Below are 15174 nucleotides of genomic sequence, written 5' to 3'. Positions count from 1 at the left end.
CACATACACGCCCCCATCTGGAAACCGGCTAGTTATAAGAACAAGGTAGCGATGGAGTTTTTCACAAAAAAGAAGCAGAGAGCTAGGAAAGCATTGTCGGAGGAACAGAGAAAGAGGAAACGGCAGAGTGACCGAGCGAGGAGTCAGACACGAGTAAACATCGGACCTGCGTTTTCAGAATGGCGAGAACTGAGACAAACAGAAGCCTGCTAATCCGATGCTGACCTGGCGTTCTTGCTGTTGCACTTGTAAGTATCTTTGATCAGAAACGTTATCTGCCACAGAGTTTCTTGTCAGCTTGATGTCGGCAAACGCAAGTTGCTTCTGCTCCGACAGCGTTCTAAGGCCATTTTAGGAAAAAAAAAAGAATAATGTTACGGAGGGGTAATATTTCGAGAAAAACCTCAGTGGACATGGCTCCGTGCGTTCGCCGGCTTCTTGGAAAACAAATGCGCATGACCAGAGGGAGAAGATGGGAGAGGGGAGAGTCGCCATCGAGTGTTTACGACAGCGTTGCCAAATATCTATTCCGAAGCTGTAGGGGGAGCTCTATAGAGAAACCTGCGAGCAAAAAGTGAGAAAACAGCGAAGAAATTGCCAAAACTGCATAGCGCCCCTTTAAGTGCAACTCGAGTCCGAGTCTCAAACCCGAGTCAACATCTCTGCTTAACATAAACATGATCGCATGCTGCCGTTAGCATTTAGCTTCGCTTCACGGAGCCACTAGCCTGGCTGTAGACTCATTTTATGTTTCATTTATTTATTTATTGCATTTATTGATATGTTATTTTCCTTTTTAGTGTTATTTGGTCTAAATGTAGGCTATTGAATCTAAAAAAAAAGTAATCTACTTAAATAATTACACAGTATTTTTTAAATTGTAGAATCAGGAGAAAGTGTACTCTCTCCTGGTTGCTAAAAACCGACAAATTCTGAATTAAATTAATTTTTAAAACAGGACAAGACCTCAGTATCCTCAATGGTAGCTATATAGGTTCCGATTTTAGCCTTCAAAGCCACCTCACAAATTCAACAGTGTCTTGCTGGCATGCCTAGATACTATTTATTACTTTTAATAAATTCTTGCAAGTCGTTCATCAGCCAATTTGGTCAACAATACAAACAAATTGTATTAAATAGCATTGCAGTGATGCTGTTTCCAGTGACTGTTAAACATTGGGCCTTCTTTATAAATCAATGAGGCTTACAAAAGCATATCATCTTCTATGAGGATGTCAGCCTAAATTCCACACCATTTCAGGTCCAATATGTCCATGTTTTGCGCAATTGCTGTCACACACACACACACACACGCACGCACGCACGCACGCACGCACACACACACACACACACACACACACACACACACACACACACACACACACACACACACACAGGACAGGGCTAAAGTAGTACCCTTCAGACACATTAGACAGAGGGAGGGTGGGGCGCCAGTAAAGATTTCTTAATGGGCTCTGCCGTCCTCTTGTCCATCTGCCTTGCTGATAAACACAGCTAGTCCCCTTTAGCCTGATGCGCATCAAAGCCTTCACCGTTTTCTTTTGCTTTATTCTTTATTCGTCATTCTTCAACAAACCATTCCTTTTAACACTTTTCGCCAGGAACTGGAGATCTACAGAGTGAGGACTCATTGGATTTTGTGATTGATCGTGATTTGTTTTTTGAACAGTATGGGAGATGGAAATGATGGTAACAAATAAGTAAGATTCAATGAGCTTTTCCTTGTCATAACAGGTTTGGATGTCTGGTCAGTGTCAGAGCGCATGGAGAGCGCACTCTGTGGGACTATTTGTACGTGAGTGACACTATCCAGCCGTTCACAGCCTTCACAGTAACCTCAGAAACAGTCACAGTCCTGGAGGAGGATGCCTTCCCTGCACCACGGAGCAATCTTTATCGGAGCTTTCCTCATTGTGACCGGGGGCTCCACAGCCTTCTTGGCCTCTTACCAGAGTCGCCTTCAGGCTTTCTCCCTCTGCTGCGTGGTGCTGGGGGTGGTCATGCTCATCCTGGGGTTGTTCTGGGCTATGAACAGCAAAAGTGCCGCAAACTACAACCATCGAGAGTTTGACCCAGAGTGTCCACATTATCCGTACAACGACTACCCCAGCTTCAGCAGCCATGCCCTCTTCACACCCCCAGGGAGCCGCTTCCCAGAATCCCAGTCGGTGTTTCTGCCCAGGTGGGTGAAAGAAAAACTGTTTTGCACAGTTCAATCTGTAGGCTATTTTTAAGATGGCCAATTCTGTCCTGAAGCCAGAAAATAAGACTCCAACTAGGCTATTTATTAAATGAAGCTATACATTCATTGTCTGTAGGCTACTGTATAGAAAACCAGTTTAGTAAACCCGAAGAATAGATTTTATAAAGGACCCTAAACACTGTGTCCAATTTGCCATGTAGCCTATTCTAATACATTCTCCCTGTTGCAGCCATAGATATAAAACTGTTTTGTATCTATGGGTGCAGCTCTATGTTTGATGACGTCATAGGTTCAGTTTTCAGGGTCCTTCCTAGTCCTCACTTTCAGGGTCCTCTGCTTTTAGGAGATAGAGCTGTTCATAATTGTACCAGAGGCTTGCACACAGATCAACTGCACCACTTCAAGAGAAATGCCCACACTTTGATTGTGTTCGGAATCACATACTGCAACACGTGACAAATGTAAATCCACATTCCCTCTTCCACTGAATTTAATATTTTTCTGCCTGTTGAAACGCACAACATACTCAATTTTACGTCAAAGTATGTTGGTATGCAATTTTGAACAAAGCATGTTTCTTATCTGGGACCCATAGCTTCCTAGTGTCTCTGCTGGTTGCTGGTAACTGGTCCCACCCAAGAAAACCCCATAAGGCGGTGAATTGTTGTTTTTACACTTTTTTTTTTACATTTTTTGTACATATAAAACAAACAAGCTATAACGTATTTATTGCTGGTGGGGGTATTTTGTTATCTTTGAACAGAGCCAGGCTAGCCATTTCCCCCAGTTTACAGTTTACTTTATGCTAAGCTAACAGGCTGCTCACAGTAGCTTTATATTTACTGTACAAACATGAGAGTGGTAATTGGTTTTTTTTTCTCATACTAAAAAGGAATAAACTTATCTCTTAAACATCAAACTATTCCTTCAACCTAGTAGGATTCAGGAGCTAGTGCTAGTTGTAATCCAAATACTCTGCAGGTTTTATTTGAACCAAAACATCTGATTAGCTCCTGCTGTTTGGTTAAAGGTGTGTGTATTACCAAAGAATTTCTAATAAGGGAAGAAGTTCCACTCTCTCGTTACTTCCGGCTTCTGAACTGGTTGCAGTTCCACCAGAGTTCCATATAGGGGGCGCTCACAGGCCAGTGCAGAATGAATGGGACTCTATGGAGCTATACCCCTCAAAATCCACTTTTCTCAGGATATCATTTTTTGTCTAGTAATTTGAATGTTGCATTCCAAAGGGGAGGCTAAGAAAATACACACTGCTGGGTGTTAGATTTTTTTAAAGTGGCTTTTTTGTTCTAAAAAGCCTTTTAAAATGTCAATGACGTCATACACATATACGGCCAGAGATACTGCTTTACGGCAAGCTCTGAGTCACTTCCTTTGTTCTCTTGAGGCATCGACAACACAGCTGACAGGTTAGACTCGCTCTGTTAATACAACACAGCTGACAGGTTAGACTCTCCCTGTTAATACAACACAGCTGACAGGTTAGACTCTCTCTGTTAATACAACACAGCTGACAGGTTAGACTCTCTCTGTTAATACAACACAGCTGACAGGTTAGACTCTCTCTGTTAATACAACACAGCTGACAGGTTAGACTCTCCCTGTTAATACAACACAGCTGACAGGTTAGACTCTCTCTGTTAATACAACACAGCTGACAGGTTAGACTCTCTCTGTTAATACAACACAGCTGACAGGTTAGACTCTCCCTGTTAATACACGTGCTAGGAGGAGGTTTGCTAATGTTATAAAGACCACGCCGAAATATTCACTCTGACATTCTGGTTCTGCTTTGGATGCCGTCAAGCAGGATCTCCAATCGTAATCAGTCCTTCACTGACCAATCAGCATTCATTAGCAGAATGCTAGCGTGTTATGGGCAACAACGACTCAACCTGTAAGAAATCGAAAGGACACAAGTACTCGTTCATTCAACTTTTGACCTATGATCCATGTTGAACTTGCAAAAACTACAATCAAATCTGAGATTTCTCAACGACAATCAGGCGAAAGAGACACATTTAGCCGTCTAGCTCCATAGAATCCCATTCATTTAGCACTGGACCGCGATCACCTCCAGTGGAACTCTGGTGGAACTGCAACCAAATTCAGTAAAATGGGGCGGAATAGGGAGTGTGAAACGGTTTTCCGTAGACGGGCTTTGGTATTACTCATGTTAATGGCTTCAATTCAAAAGCTTTTTATTATCCTGCACAACCACGATGTCCATAATACCTCTGTGAAACCCAAATCCTGTATTTGGCAGGAAACACAGCTACCGACAGAACATGACTCCATCTGCTATCTAGATCTTTACAATCATTGTGTTTGTGTTTCCACGTGATTGTTTTCACATGACTTCTCACTGCCACCGTTTTCTCGGGTGTAGGACAATGGAACGCCACAGGCATGCTGCTCGCGGTGAAGACTTCGACTACCCTCCCATGGACCCTGGGGGTTTCAGTCCATCGCCTCACCCTCCTACGTGGCAGGATCCCCCGCCTCCCTATGAAGTTGCCATCAAAACCACGTGCAGCTCTACACAACTGCGGCGGGCATACTCAGACACACACCTGGCGTCAGAGCCCCTGTTTGGACAATCAAGAGAGATCAGCTTTGAGGTGTGACGCTGGACAATACGGACACCCAGGGGCGTAGCACAAAATTCTGGGTCCTGTCGAAAGGCATTCTTTATTGGCCCCTCCCCGCATCCACAGCTATTCATTCTAGCATCTTTTTGGGCCCTCCTCACATGAGGGCCTTGGCTACTCATAGTGCGTTCCATTTAGGCTACCTCGGAACTTGGAAGTCGGAGCTGGGAATGACGTCACCCCCGAGTTGAAGGCGTTCCATTTCCATATTCAGATTTTTCATGGTGCGGTTATCTCTAGCCAGGTTAGCCATTGTTAGCAATACCGGTGGATGACAACGGACAATTACGCTGTTTTTTTGTGCATAGATATAGCGTAACAACATGTCTACAGATAGAAGTTGGACAGGATTGTGTGTACGATTGATTTAGTGAGACACAAAAAAAGACGGAAGTGCTAATGACTGTATGTTACTACAGCTTTCACTACTGTTGATGCATGTTGGATTTTGAGCTAGGGGTACTGCGAGGTTCTCGCAAATCCGAGGTCAGGGGGCGTTTCCAACTTTGACCTCTGAAAATCCGACTTTCGAGTACAAATGGAACGCACTATATTTCCCCCCCCAATCCAATGCCCCTGCGGACACCCCACCTTTTCGTTCATCAGAAGAAAAGCTAAATAGTCATGAGACTGGGGCTTTTACTCAGACTCTGTTATAGGTGTCTTCTGATAGAAACAAACTTGATCAAACACTTGAAGCATGCCGTTTTCTGATGTTGACCAGTGGGTCCTAGCATGCTTTCCCCACATTTTCAGAACTTTCTGTAATTACAATGCAGGTGTAAACGCATATCTAAATATATGGTGAAATGGAAGGTAGATCACACCGAATTCAGCCTTAGCAGACCGAAATATACAAACAAGTCGTGGTTCGACGGGGGGGTTACATGCTGGACTAATTAACTATAAAACTACTAGTTTTTTGGCAAGTGACTTTCAGCCTTTACGCTAAGCTAACACAGACCAGACACATCAGGCACAGGTCACATTTATTTACACCAAAGAAGATTTATTTAAACAAATAATGTTCACTGACTCAGGGCAGCAGATGTTATACACAAAACAACAAATATAATGTTGGATCAGCCGTGTGAACGTGAAAAAACAATGGATAATGCCTATGTTGGTGTTGGTGTTGGTGTGTCTAACCCCATAAACTAAAAATTAACATCTTTGAAGTAACATTTTCTAGAAAGTATATTTCTTTACAGGCAGGCAGTCAGTTAGCTTATGCTATGGTGACACAATCGCTTCCATATGGTGAAAACTCAAGGGGGTAAGCGAGCATCTGGAAAGCGTACCTCCTATGGGGAGATTGTAGGCTAACAAGCCATCACCTGCCGTTAGCATTCCATTGACTCCCATTCATTTAGTAGTTTGTAGTCATTTTTAGTGATCAATAATTAGCCTGTGCCTATGTTATCTCCTTACACATACCTACGCTCTCCGTCTCTGCAATCTGAATGATTGAGATTTCTCTTGGCACAGCTACCAGAAGACTTACAACTTTCAGACAGGTTGCTCACATCACACCTACGTTGTCAAGCTCAGTTTGAGGCTGCACAGCAGTCAGCCTTCACCGGAAAAGTGACTTCACTGATCTCTGTTGAAGTATATGGCGTAGCTATGTCCATTCTTTTACTGTCTATGTGAAAACTACAGGCCTAGTCTCAAATTATCTTCATTATTAACTGTATTTAATTGGAATTAAATACAGAAAAAAACTAATAATGCTAATAAATTCTAATTTTCTAGGTCATAACCTTAGTAATGGCAGACGTTTACCTGGAGCAGGTTAGTTAATAAGGGCATCAGTAGCTATGATAACAGAAGCACACAGGAAATCCAGGATCTCATCTCTTCAATTTAACTCACCAAGGATAGTCCTCCTTTGTGGGATACCCCTGGGGGCTGCAGAGGACAGTTTTCTTTTCCTCGTCTATCAAACAATGCAGTGATCCTTTGTTCTCTGGAAATGTCAGAAACATCATCCTGAACAAATGTTTTTTTCCCATCAGGATTACACACTTCACACACAGGATGGATATGATGATAATTTACTTTAGGAAACTAGTGCCCAGGCCCATAGACGTTTTTTTCTTTTAGTTTGTGTACCACATATGTACTTGTGGCTTGTTGAAAGCAGGGAACTATGACTCATCTGACCATATGAGTTATTCCACCACCACTCACTAGACCACTGCAGCTCACATGCAACACAGCCTGAGCTTTAAGTAACCATAGAATCCCTCTATTTTAATGGATCATATCAGTGTTTTTGCAACAAATACATTTTTAAAATGTTTTCCTTTCCTTCAAGACGTCCATGCATTTCAATGGAATGTGCAAATCAACTTGCAGAGACCTTAAACTTGTTTGGGGAAGGTAATTAGGCCTAATCACAGTAAAAGCATTCGTTTTAAAATGTTGGCATGGGACATTCAGGTGCAGGTGGGAAAATTGTGAAAATGTGGAAAAGTCAAACATGGAAGTTGTGGAAAAAAAATGCTGTTTGACAAAGCAGACCATAGACTGTATATAAAGATTCAGATTCAAGGTTCAAACTCAGAATATAATGTTTGACAAAACATGCACCAAATGAATGTATATCTTTGTTAATCACAAATAATTTAAGAAATAAAAGTGATGTGATAATTTATATGATGGTTTGCCTATTTATGCACATCTGTAGTATCTGCAGGTTGATTTTCATGCCATAATGAAATTAATAGAATGTTATTAATAAAAATGCACAAAAATCCAAGTATGTATCATGACGTAAATGACGCAAAAACGCAAGAAGGTTCCTTTCATTTCTTTTGATGTACTGATGACATATTAACTGCCATACATTTGAATGTTTTACTTCTTTTTTTGTTAAGTTACAAAAATATGAAGTTTGTCATAAAGGAATACAATGATAGACAGCATGTGTTAAATGTCAGCCCTCACATGACTAGAGTGAATTATATGTGTGGAGAAGGAGTCCCACACACACTGCTGCAACAGGAGAACCACCATGTTGTTCAGGACTGTTTCTTACCTCTGAATAGGCTTACATGCTTCTATGATCTTCTACATCTCGAAAGGAACAGGATCAGTGCAGGTCTGTATTTATTCTGATAGTGAGGACACTGAGTGAGAATGGATCCCACAATCAGGTTTGAAACCATGCACACATTCTTGGTCCTTATTGGGGCGGAGCGAGGGGGCGGCTTCTGAGGCTCCTGCCACAAATGTTTTTCCTCGAAAGCCCCACATATTTTAGGGTTTTAAAATAACTTCAACTTTGAGTCATTTCCCCTCTGTCTCTCTGACTGAACCAGCAAATCAATGGAGTACAAGTTTGGTTACTGGGGAAAACGCCATTCATTCTGTGAACTAGGTTTCAAGATTAGTAATGCTGTTTACGCCAAATAGCCTACCCTACCTACATTGTGTAACTTAAAAATAGTAACATCAGCCAATTTTGCCTCTTTTTAGGTGGCAGAAGTAGAAATGAGACATCCTCAACATTTGTTTGTGTTCTGGTTTCAGAACGATGAAGACAGATAGATATAAAAACAGGATGTCGGCTCTACAGGATGATTTGTTTACTTGGCAACTGCCATGTTTTCCCAACTGATTTTCCCAGATTTGTAGGCATTCTATTATCAAATGGCTTAAAAAATAGCGCATATAGCTTTTGGAAATGGCGCATGCCTCGGGGCCCCCCTAGCCCCGAATGTTTACAATTTCTGGCTGCGCCCTGGTCCTTACATTTCATTATGAATGATCCACATTTGCTATGATCATAGGGGTAATATACGGGGGGGATGGGGGGTACAACCCTTCCAATAATCAAAACTGCCCATGGTAATGAAGTCAAAGAGTTTCAATTAGGGCTGGGCAATATATCAATATTATATCGATATCGTGATATGAGACTAGATATCGTTTTAGATTTTGGATATCGTAATATCGTGACATGATGACATAAATGTTGTCTTTTACTGGTTTTAAATGCTGCATTACAGTAAAGTGATGTACTTCTCTGAACCTACCAGACTGTTCTAGCTGTTCTATTATTCGCCTTTTCCCCACTTAGGTAGACATTATGTCCACATTACTGATGATTATTTATCTAAAATCTAAGTGTGAAGATATTTTGTTAAAGTACTAATTGTCAACCCTAGAATATCGCCGCAATATCGATATCGAGGTATTTGGTCAAGAATATCGTGATATCTGATTTTCTCCATATCGCCCAGCCCTAGTTTCAATGCTGTGGCAAGTAAATATTTGTTGTTAGGTTTGCATAATTCCTAAACAAACATCATGAAAGTTACACACTTGGCTATGATAATAGAATTTGTTTAGCAAAAGTGTAGGGTGGAACATGAGTGAATAACATACATATACATATATAGGCCTATTGTTTTTTTTATGGAAAGACAGAGATCCACACAGAACTAGAAACTCAGGACAGATGTTCATAAAATATATTTGAAAAATACATTTATTAAATGAAGAAACAAGGATCATCATAAGTGAAAACATTTGAAGAGCAACTGGGGGCTTCAGGCAATGAGATAAACGCAGATGAAATGCATATTTCCAATATTTGGAGCATCTACTATGAGAAATGAGGCCTCCTAAATGTAGGCCTGTGAAGATCCCCCTGCTCCACCCCCAGCAGAGCTCCACTTCAGCTTAAAGACAAACAGAGTTAATCGGTTCATATATAAGAGGGACTATAATTCTCTCCTGTGGAAATAGCTTGGTCAAACAGAGGCAAGGTGACAGTGTTCAGATGTGCGACCGCCCTGCCCTCCATTCCCGTCACTGGAAACCCTTCCTCATAAAAAAAACCCACTTCCTCACACACTGCACGGCTCTACTGCTGCTGCTGCCAGATGAAAACCAAACAGTGCCCGGCCCACTTGCGAAATCAACTTCTCTCTTACATATTTTCTGTACCGTAATCACTCCAAAACCGGATATGCTTCTTCTGCGGGGAGAAAAAGCAAAGCGTCCGAGCAGCATACAATGAGAGAGGCGCGGCGGCGGAGGCGCAGGATATACTGATTTAAGCGGAGGAACTGTTTCTGCTTTTGTTTTTCAGGACGGCATACGGGCATCATGAGCGGAATGAAAGATGATGAAGACGAGAGAACAGATGGTTAAGCTTTCAGTACCCGCATCTACTGAGCAGCTCATCACAGCGACTTCCTATCAGGTAGGGAGAGGATCGATGTTTAACGCACAGACGAGCGCAGGGGTGATTTACGTGTTGCATATAGTATTCCCCCTGGTGTCAGTTTCCTTTTGCTTCTGCTCGCTTCCTCACACACACACACACACACACACACACACACACACACACACACACACACACACACACACACACACACACACACACACACACACACACACACACACACACACACACACACACACACTGATCCCTCTCCTCTCTTGTAGACTGGCTGCCACTGAAGTGGAGGTGCAGCTACTCCGGATATGCCGCGCCCCCAGGGCATACTGCTCTGCATGGGCATGCTGCTGATGACTGCAGGGGGGGTCATTGCTCTGTGCGTGGACATACCCCCCCACCACTCTGCTGCACTATTTGTCGGACTGTTCCTGGGCCTGGGGGGCGTGGCCATGATGGTCAGTGGACTCTGCATGGCAATGAAGAATCTCCAGGTGGCAGTGCCTGGTCACCACCTCCTGCACCCCCGCACAGGCACGCGCTTCAGCCCACAGCAGGCCCTGGCTATACAAAGGTACACATGCACAGAGGAAGAAGCACAAAGCCTGTAAGACAACTGAGGCTAATGGGAATGTCACTATATAGTACTATGAATTTGTGTACCAAATTTAATGGCAATCCATCCAATAGTTATTTCTGTTTGGTCCAAAGGGGTGGTCCCACGGACCGACCGCCTGATATTGCCATGCCGCTGGAAACCCCTGGCTGGCACAATAGACAATGAGCATAGAAAACCCCCTTTATTTTTATTATAGATAAACAAACCCTGCTGTCTTAAACACTGGAAGCAAAGAACATTCCAGGCTTCCCTTGTGGTATTGAAGATAAATAAACACACATACAGACAAATACCAGAACACACCATCTAGGGAGCTGAGCTGACAAATGGTCTTGTTGTTGAACATATCTCTTGAACACATCACCACATACTAGTTATAGTGCAGACACGTGACACTGAGAAGTGGAAAGCAACACATTTCCTGATTATGGACTGATTATAAAAGTAGGTCATGATAAAAAACAGCAGACACACATGCATGTGGCTGACAGACTCCCCCTGGCATCATCTGAGGTAATCTACAATAGCCTGCGGAATTAAACAAGATATGCTCTGCTCATTGTCCAGCACAGAGCAAGAGAGATGCCAGGAGCACCATCCATCATGAAGGCTTATTCTACCTCTAGACTCAGTATTTCTAAACCTGAACTATCTAATAAATGTGAGATGTGAGTTTCTCATTAGAGAATGATAAAATCATCACAGGGGAATAGTATGCAAACAACAGAGTGCATTTTCTGAAGGAAATGTGTTGTGAATGCTGGGATCTGAAATATATTATGTATATTAGTGGAAAAGCTTTGAGTTAAGAAATAGCTGAAGGAGAATGAACTGTAGGACGAGTAAAGGTGCTGACACACCAAAAAGACGGCCAACCGTTGGCAGAAAAGGCAGTCGGACTGATCAGTCGGGTCCCCGAGGTCCAAAAAGTGCCTTGGAACACACCAAAGAGACGCCGACTTAAGCATAAGCTCTGCGCGTGCGCGAAACGTAATACGTCTCCATAGCAGCAAGCAGCGCTGCTCTGTATTGTTTCCATTAACAGTCTGATTGTTTCCCAGAAAATGAAAACTGGCAGCTGATTGGACGAACGTGTCACGTGGTTCTTCTTTCTCCGGAAATTCACAGTCAGACTGTCATGGCGGCTTGTTCAGAATACGATCTCATATTGTACTAAAATAGTTCACCAAAACGTGTTTCTGAAAACATTTTAAGCGAGAAATAGGCCGTGCAGTTGCTGAATCTGTCTTCATTTCAGATCGACAAAGGTCCGTTTAAAAGATTTTCGTCAGATTTTGAGCGGCTCATCCGCTCCCCATTTCCGGACGAGTCCCGACTGCCCTGTCTCCGACTGAACATGTCGGGTCGGCCCAAATGAAGGCCGACGGCACGGGACACACCGAACAGACTCGAGTTACTGACCTCGCCAGACGGTCCGACGGCCGATTATCGGCTTTGTGTGCCTCCTCTATAAGGGTGCAATCACACCAAAACAGGTGTTTAGATAGATTATAAACACAGTCGCGTTGTCGTATACAGGCGGCCGCCGTCTTGGGAGCTACGGTCTTTCTAAACTATCTTTAATAAACTGTCTGTACACTTACAATGTTCTCAATGCTTCGGTTAACATTTAGGGACCCTCATTATGCTACCGTTGAAGTTTGGTGATATTTTGAGCCTTTTTAGTGGTATAAATAGCGATTTGTTTTTACTTTCCCTGTGCCCCGAATACTAGCGTTGTAAGCTAATCAGCGGTCCGCGCTAGCTTGTTTCAAGCTCCAAACACATTTGATTAGCATGAAAACATGTCCCAGAGAACGATCAAGTGGGTACACATCTGTTATTAACCCCTAGGTTCGTTTTGCGCCGGAATTGTCCTTTAAGTGCTCGGAAATACTGTAGTAGTGTGGATGCGAGGCATAAACAATATTCGTTTTTAAACGAAAACGTAGTAGTGTGGATGTAGCCTTGGTGCTGTTGAGGTGTTAGATAAAGTGTAGTCTATATCCTTTGCGTTCCCCTGGACCGCCGGATGCATGTATCCTTCCGCTTTCTTTGTGTTGGAATTTTAAATTTGTGGATTTGTGAGGACTATGGTTAACTGCTCCTCAGATCTCTGCAGGGTAAATCCAGACAGCTAGCTAGACTATCTGTCCAATCTGAGTTTTCTCTCGCACAACTATTTTGTAGCGGCTCTGTGTGGAGTTTAGCACCGCCCATTCTGATTGGTTTAAAGAAATGCCATTAAACCAGAGCACGTTTTTCTCCCATCACAGAATGTTGTGTGGACTAGCCAGACTCTCCTTCAGCGCGCTGTGGAGGAAGGTCTGGCAATGCGAGACTATACTTTATCTAGTCTTGCTTTCTGGGATGGGAGAAAAACGTGCTCTGGTTTATTGGCATTTCTTTAAACCAATCACAATAGTCTTGGGCGGTGCTAAGCGCCAGACAGAGCCTTGGTGCCTCTGCTAAATAGCCTCAGGAAGGAACTTGTTTTGGTGGAACGTGTACGTTCAAAAGTTGTTTTAGTCGTGCAACAGAAAACTCAGATTGGACAGATAGTCTAGCTAGCTGTCTGGATTTACCCTGCAGAGATCTGAGGAGCTGTTAACCATAGTCCTCAGAAGTCCACCGGAGTTTAAAATGCCAACACAAAGAAAGAGGAAGGTAACGGACATCCGGCCTGAAAGAGTGACATCTGGAGCAATGCCAGAAGTAGAATGTCGTGGATATAGACTATATAAAGTGCAATCACTAAAAGCAGTCGAAGTGTACGATATAGTGAGGTTGCTGAAAGAAGTTGACTATCAATTGCAGTGTAAAATAGTCGAAGTGTTAGATGGATGTTTAATCAGTAAAAGGAGTTAACTCTCAGTTCAAGTGTAAGCGCTGAAAGGACTGGAGGTGTAAGATAAAGTGTGGTTTTGAAATGGAGTTGACAGCCAGTCGAAGTGTTGACGCTGAAAGTAGTTGAAGTGCAAGTGTGATCAGTGAAAGGAGTTGACTGTCTGCTGAAGTGTAAATTCTGAAGAGTGTTAGGTGAAATATAATCAGTGACACAGACAGGAAAGGAGTTGACTGCTGGTTGGAGTGTAAGCAGTGATAGAAGTTATAGTGTTAATGCAATGTAAACACTGTAAGGAGTTGAAGTATAAGCACTAAAAAAGAGTTTAGTACACTTCTCATCGTCTTTCTTATTATCTCTCTCTCTCTCTCTCTTCAGGAGGTTGGACCGAATTCGTCGAGAGATGTCACAGGACTCTGTCACCAGGGCGCCGGAGCCTGAACCCTCCCTCCCATCCACCCCTCCGCCCTGGACTATGGAGCCCCCTCCATCCTATGACACAGTGATGAAGAGTCAGGAGCACAGCGAGCCGGACATCTATGCTTCGTGTTAGTGCCTTTTTATCTTCGGTTCTCAGCGGGAACTTTGAAAGAGCAGTGTTATGAGGTACTATGGATGAAGGGGCCTCTTCTGCGCCTTGAGACAGCCACCCTGAACCCAAACACAAGTCAAGAAGCAGGAAGAGACTGCAGCTGGTTAAAGGCTTAATATTTATACAGACGGAGCCCCAATGTCACCTCTGTCTACTAAACATGTGTTGTGACTGATTGGGAAAGGAATTGAAATGATCACTCCAACTGCTCTGCTCTCTAAACGAAGGGCCTTTCTTGAAACCAGTATAATGTGACTTTCACAACCAAGTTAAGGGTTTCATGTCAACAATTAGGATATTTGATTGGCCTGCTTGAATTGTATGTGACCTACTACTGTGTCTGCCCAGCACTCTTCTTCAAACACGATAAGAACTTTTCTCACAGCTCCTCTTTGTATCTGCACTCTCCCCTGTCATAACTTTGCTCAAGGATCATTGACAGCTTATTACAATGCAAAGTGCCTTAACCAGTGACAACAGAATGTCAACAGTTCAGCTTTGTATCCTGTGTTTGCAGAATGTCCAGTATTAGTTCTATGTTGTGATGTTAATATAAACTTGCGTTAATGAACAGCTACTGAGCTCTTTGTGGGTGGGAGGTGCGCTTACAAAAAATGGATTTTTTAAAGAGGGAAACCCCTTGACAGAAAAGAGGAATGTCAACTTATTTAAAATCATGTCCAAAACCAAGCAAACATAAATCACTCAGCTTAATAGTGTTCAAAAGCTTAGTTGGGAGTCACCTTTTTTACCAGCCACTTGAGGCAAGGTGACCTATCAGGTACACACACACACACACACACACGCACACGCACACGCGCACGCACGCACGCATGCATGCATGCAATTGTATACCTGACCAGGCTGTCTGCAGGCTGTAATAACCAGCAGAGTGGAACCCTAACCTAGCTTTCTCCACCCTCACCTTCAAGCTCTGACACAGAACAAGACCAAACCCTCTCTCACTTTATGACTTTTGGTGCTTGAGTTTCAAGTTTACACAAATAAGAGCTTCATTAGCCAGCAGTGGT

General features: G+C 43.0%; 2 protein-coding genes across 2 annotated transcripts; both read left to right on the top strand.

Moving 5' to 3' along the window:
* Positions 1 to 1886: 1886 nt before the first annotated feature.
* LOC144522962 (uncharacterized) lies at positions 1887 to 5990 on the top strand. Its single transcript, XM_078258206.1, has 3 exons — positions 1887 to 2061; positions 2098 to 2203; positions 4632 to 5990. The coding sequence occupies exons 1-3, from the start codon at positions 1887 to 1889 to the stop codon at positions 4867 to 4869; spliced, it is 519 nt and encodes a 172-aa protein (XP_078114332.1). The 3' UTR covers positions 4870 to 5990.
* A 3754-nt stretch (positions 5991 to 9744) lies between these two features.
* On the top strand, positions 9745 to 15170 carry LOC144523792 (uncharacterized). Its single transcript, XM_078259652.1, has 3 exons — positions 9745 to 10111; positions 10357 to 10661; positions 13930 to 15170. Exons 2-3 carry the CDS (start codon positions 10396 to 10398, stop codon positions 14102 to 14104), a joined length of 441 nt encoding a protein of 146 aa, XP_078115778.1. The 5' UTR covers positions 9745 to 10111; positions 10357 to 10395; the 3' UTR covers positions 14105 to 15170.
* The last annotated feature ends 4 nt before the right edge of the window (positions 15171 to 15174 follow it).

The sequence above is a fragment of the Sander vitreus genome, chromosome 9 (assembly GCF_031162955.1).
Source record: "Sander vitreus isolate 19-12246 chromosome 9, sanVit1, whole genome shotgun sequence".
NCBI lineage: Eukaryota > Metazoa > Chordata > Actinopteri > Perciformes > Percidae > Sander > Sander vitreus.
Note: the sequence above shows the minus strand (reverse complement) of the source record. Positions and strands in the feature narration are given on the sequence as shown.